This window comes from Anguilla rostrata, chromosome 4 (assembly GCF_018555375.3).
Source record: "Anguilla rostrata isolate EN2019 chromosome 4, ASM1855537v3, whole genome shotgun sequence".
In the NCBI taxonomy this organism is placed as follows: Eukaryota; Metazoa; Chordata; class Actinopteri; order Anguilliformes; family Anguillidae; genus Anguilla; species Anguilla rostrata.
Genome location: NC_057936.1, coordinates 64,537,230 through 64,542,539, shown reverse-complemented (window position 1 = coordinate 64,542,539; position 5,310 = coordinate 64,537,230). Strand labels below are relative to the sequence as shown.

Here is a 5,310-nt window from a genome sequence, read left to right as displayed (position 1 = left end):
TGTTTGTAATAACAATCCATGGATGAAGTATATTTATGCATCTGATGGATTTTTCTTCTTGGTGCTCAATGGACCAAGAGGGCATCTGTGGCAGGTCTACATCCGGCCCCAAGGCCCTCAGGCAAATAACCCAGAAGAGCTACAGTTTCCACTAGAATTTTCTTTCGCAGAAATTAAAACAAAAGTTAACATAATGTGCTATGTTGAGTTCAGAAGGCATGGGCTTCTGTGTTTTTTATTTTTTTGTCTGCAAAATGGACCTTGTTATTACACTTTGCACTGAAGTCACTCAAGCTCTCTGCAAAAAAAAAAAAAAAAAAACCGTCCGGGCATGCAGCAGCACATGCGTCGGCTTCCTCGGCACTTCCTGCTTTCTTGAGCGTGCTCAAAACCGTGTGTGTGTGTCGATTATGTTTCGGCTGAAAGGCACGGCGTGCTTGCATTGCAGTTTAGACTGCGGGTAACCCCGTCCGACTGCCACGTCAGGTCCTCCAATAAGAAAAATGCCACGTGCGAACTGTCAAGGTCAAGTATTCTGCTGGCGCGAGATGCGTGTTTTGCACACCTCACTTTAGCTCATCTCGTGCTCAACTTTGAGGAACATTCGACGTGAGCAAAGTCAACGCTTTCGGCCTTAGGAAAGAGGCAGCTGGTTATCGCTCGCTTGGATGAAGACGGAAGAATGCACACGAGTCATATTAATGCTTCTTTAAAAAAATATTTTTAAAAAGCCGGCAGTTCTGCGCTTACCTTTCTTTGCGCCCTCGGGAATGATCCGGTAAACTTTGTACGGATCAGAAATGTCCAGCTGGCTCCTCTCCACCAGCTCCTCAAAGTCATTGCTTTTGTTCAGCGCACATCGTAGCCGGGTTTTCCACGTTGGGGGGTCCGGCTTGTCAACCCCCTCCCTATACTTTCCTTTGAACAGTGCCCATGCCTGCAGCGATGAAAATCAGCACTGTCACTGTGACATCACCACCACCAGCATCATCATCACCATCCTCATCATTACTACTCAGCACAAATACGAGCATTAAGCCTACGCTAGAACTGTCGAATGAACAGGGCCCGATGTGCACTCTGATAAGAGTTTAAACTACTCAATGATTTTATACTGAAGATGTTGCGGTGAGGTACACCACTGTTCCATCTTTTATACATCGGTGCCATGTCTTTTGTCAGTGACACAGAATATGACACTTCACGTTGGATAGAGGACCATCTCAACATTTAATTTTTCCTGCTGAATTCACACTGAATATACCAGCTATGCACAGTGATAGACAGACTGCAGTGCCTAGTTTGAATGAAAGGGAAGTCTAGCCTTCATTACCATTAACAAAGCTACATTAAAATTAAATAACTACGAGGGGTATAAAAAGTGAACCATGAAAATACACGTGCACGTGGGGAAATGGGTGGGGAGGAATATTTATTAGCCTAACACTTTCAATTAACTGAGTATAAATAAATAAATAGGGGAATGCATATTTCGTAAATATCTAGCAGATTCCGTGATTTATTTGGCGCAAGCAGGTGTGTAGCGAATGTACTTGGACTATGCGAGTCCATCGTTCAGCCGACGCGAGCGTAGCCTATACCTTGAAGAGCGCGGCGTCCTCTTCTCGGTTATAGTCCTGTTTTCCCGCGTGCTTCCAGGGGATCCTGAAAATTGTTTTTTCGTCATTCTCCCAAACCAATCCGGGGTACTTTCCGTTGTCAACCTGATCAATCAGCCATTGTCTAAGTTTCCCATTGCCACAACTGACTGACATGCTGCAGTCATTGTCTAAGTTCATCTCTGTCAAAACGCATGCAACAGAATGGGTTACAATGGGGGGGGCGACTGAGGACACACTTGCAGAACACTGAGCACCAAGCGGACAGGTCATGCAGACACACCAAACACAGGACAAAAAAATAATTATGTGCGCGAGGTGAAATGCATTCACAGCTGAAAACCATCGTGCAAAGAAAGGATTAGGTGACATGCAATACATCAGTAGATAACGGTTAGTTAATAACCAAATAGCTAGCAGGGATGTTTACGATTAGTCACAAGTTCACTTGAAAACACCAATAAATGAAAATAGAAGCTGTCAAAATTATTACAGCGACAACATTAGGTTTATAACCGTAGATTTGTTATGCACAGAGTTGTTTGTAAACCGTAAAAGAAGAAAAACAATTCTTAGTTCTCTTAAAAATGAATAAGCATTCTTTATTCAGATTTTAATACAATATTTATTATAATCTATCCTACATTTGTGAATTATGATATTTGGAAAAATGTAATTTTTACGAACAACATCCCCTCAAAATAACGAAATAATTAGCATATTTGTAACTGCAGATGTCATCAGCATCTGCAGAACCGATAATTGTATCGTACCTAAATGCAAGGTCTAGTTCACTGTTAATATTATTTCGATGAGCCTTAAGAACAGTGCGTTTTCTTACCTGTGAAACTTGAAACCCTCTAAGTTCTGAAATCAATCACTCTCTGAACAGATCAGCTCTAAAGAGAGGTTACTTTTTTCTTAAATATTCTTACTGCCTCAGGGGCGTCACAATAGGAGGAGCTTCTGTGGAAGCCTTGAACCGGTTCAGTGGCTGTGCACCGTTCCACGCGACAGTTCTCTGAACCTTATCTGAAATGAACGTACCGTAAACACACGGGAAATCCCACATTAACTTAAAAATCCAAGGCAAACGTACGCAAAGTAGCATATTGGCTAGATTTTTCAATACACTGGAAAATAACGATTTACACCGCTTAAATGCTGATAAAATGTTAGGTTTTCTTAAGGAAGTGATTGTATAATATTGATGACGTCTAACCTAAAAAGTAATAATTTATGTAGCTCGCGCCATTTAATTCAAACTTTGCAGTGAAGACATAAATACAAAACAATTATAGATGGAAAGAAAGCGACCTCTTAAGTGTCACTGTCTATTTGGTATTCAGGATTGAGGCTGGATGATGATAACCGACTTCATTACTGTGAGAAATCAGACAGACGTAGGAGACTGCCATCTTCTGGTCATTTTAAAAACTGCAGTTTAGGCAATTCGCACACTTCAGTAGCAATACGTAAATATATAGGCTATAACTGAAAAGAAAACACAGCAATGCCATGACAAATTTAGAGCCATGGTTTTGATTTGGTTAAAATTCGGATGCTATTGTGTTTATAGACATACCAGCTTCTCAAATATGACAACTGTCCTATTACTGCAGAACGGAACACCAATGACGCTAAAGGTCTAGCCTATTTGATGACTTATTATATCTGTCCAGAATTTTTTTCACGTAATATAGTCTTTTACAAGTACAAGTGCAAGTCTTTTCAAAAATATTTACGTGTCTATCCCCGGGGAAGTTTGCTAGACGGTTGTTTTTGAGATTTTCCATTTGTTTTCATTTTTTCTTATCTAAAGAATCTCTTCGTCAACGGCGTGCGGTTGAAGGAAAACAAAGCTAAACAATGAAATTGTGTTCCGTCCCTTCTGAATAAAATATAAATAATACCAATAGGTAGAAGTACCAATGGGTTATCTAGCATGTATAACTATGTTTAATCACCAACGTTTAAAGAATCTACATGTTTCATAATTTTAAAAGGAGTATTTATAATATTCCATAATTAAAATATGCTCTGGCTAGCATAATAACATAGTAGGCTATGATGGCTTCAGTAATTCACTCCTTACTTATTTTCATAGCATATTAAATCCGAAGAGTAGCAATATTAATAACTGAAATCATACATCCATAGCACACTTAAAGACTTGCCAGGTATAATAACAAGTACATTTTACGAATCAAATCCGAAAAAGAAATCAAATTTCGAATTAAATCTTGGACATGGGGTCAATTAATCCCAAACTAAACGGTAATCTATATTTAATTCAAACTTTTTAGTATATGCGTGCTTATTCTGATTATAAGAACACGAGTCTATGGTATTAATAAGAACATTGTTGGATTTTTTTCCACATACCGAAGTTTTCTTAAATACTTCGAAAGTCAGTCTTAAAAGAGCAGATTCTGTCCGAAATATATGAACAGTCAATCATCTGTTAAGCGTCTGCATAATCAATAAATTGCCTAATGAACGAGAGAGAGAGAGAGAGAGAGAGAGAGAGCTGACAGTATCGGCACATACAGCTGACATTGCTGTTGGTACTAACCTTAATAATTAAAAAAAAACGGTGACACTTCATTGAAATAACTGTGATGATATGTCTTTTTTTTGCTCACGGCATGCCTCCCTCGCTTTAAAATAACTGGGGCTGAGACTTTCCTGGTCCTGTATATCATTCAAAATAAACAGAAAGACTTCTGACATGCACCATGTAACACGCACAGTGCATCTTCATCGGCTAAATTCGCCTTCATAAGAAAGATTCAATTATTAATTTCATTTACTCGCTACCTGAAGCCGCGGGGGAGTAGTGGACGTCCCTTTCACCAATGGAAACTGATTTATTAATAAATAAATAATTTAATTAATTAATTTAACGACATTTATTTATGAGTAAATAAATAAATAAAGTTCTGTAAGATTACTAAATGAACGTGGTGGGCAACAATGCTGATATTTATATTAAATGTTAATTACAATATAAAAATTAAAATTAATTGACTTTTTATGTTTTCCTCTACATTGCGAGCAAAATAAACGCTAGTTTTTTCCTTGCTAACTTATAGATTTCCATGGTAACTCTAGCAGATAACCAATGGAGTCCGACCTCATTAAATTGCTAAGTCAAAACGGCATCTTTACCAGCTATTTGATGTGTAGTTGAATTAGGTCTTAAAATGTTCATACTCCCTCCACCCCGACAGCTCAAATGGAACATGGATAGATACAAGGAGATGTTAAAATGCGCAATAGGCAGAGTCAAAGTCAAAGCCACCATTTTTCATTCCATTCCATTTTCAACACATGAGGACAGTCGTCTCGATCGCTGACATTTCCGCTTCACGATCATTGTAGTTTCTTACCTTTTTCCTACTATTTTTTTTCTTTTCATTTGACATTTCTGAAAATGCAGAACCAGCTACCAAAAAAAAAAAAAAAAAAAAGAAGCTGCAATGCACAGCACAATTTAGTCTCATTTTTTCCAACGAACTACTTTTCAAGAGCATCAAACTTAACATTCAAAGGTGACGTTTCCTGGCGGTACCTGTATTTGGGTCCCCCATCATCAAACATCATCAGTGTCTTGTTCTTTTTTACCCATAATTCAATGAGCAGAATATTTCTACTTCACAGCCTCAGTCACAGGGCATGGGGCCACTCA

At 38.5% G+C, this 5,310-nt stretch overlaps 1 protein-coding gene across 1 annotated transcript in view; it reads right to left on the bottom strand.

Moving 5' to 3' along the window:
• The window catches only part of LOC135253979 (interferon regulatory factor 4-like), a 9,818-nt gene extending 7,197 nt beyond the window's left edge, over positions 1-2,621 (bottom strand). Inside the window, exons 1-3 of the mRNA XM_064333887.1 lie at positions 2,461-2,621; positions 1,602-1,801; positions 751-937 (exon numbers count right to left, since the gene is read on the bottom strand). Coding sequence (XP_064189957.1) covers positions 751-937; positions 1,602-1,799 — 385 coding nt within the window. The 5' untranslated portion in view covers positions 1,800-1,801; positions 2,461-2,621. The remainder of the gene's footprint in view (positions 1-750; positions 938-1,601; positions 1,802-2,460) is intronic.
• Between the last annotated feature and the right edge of the window lie 2,689 nt (positions 2,622-5,310).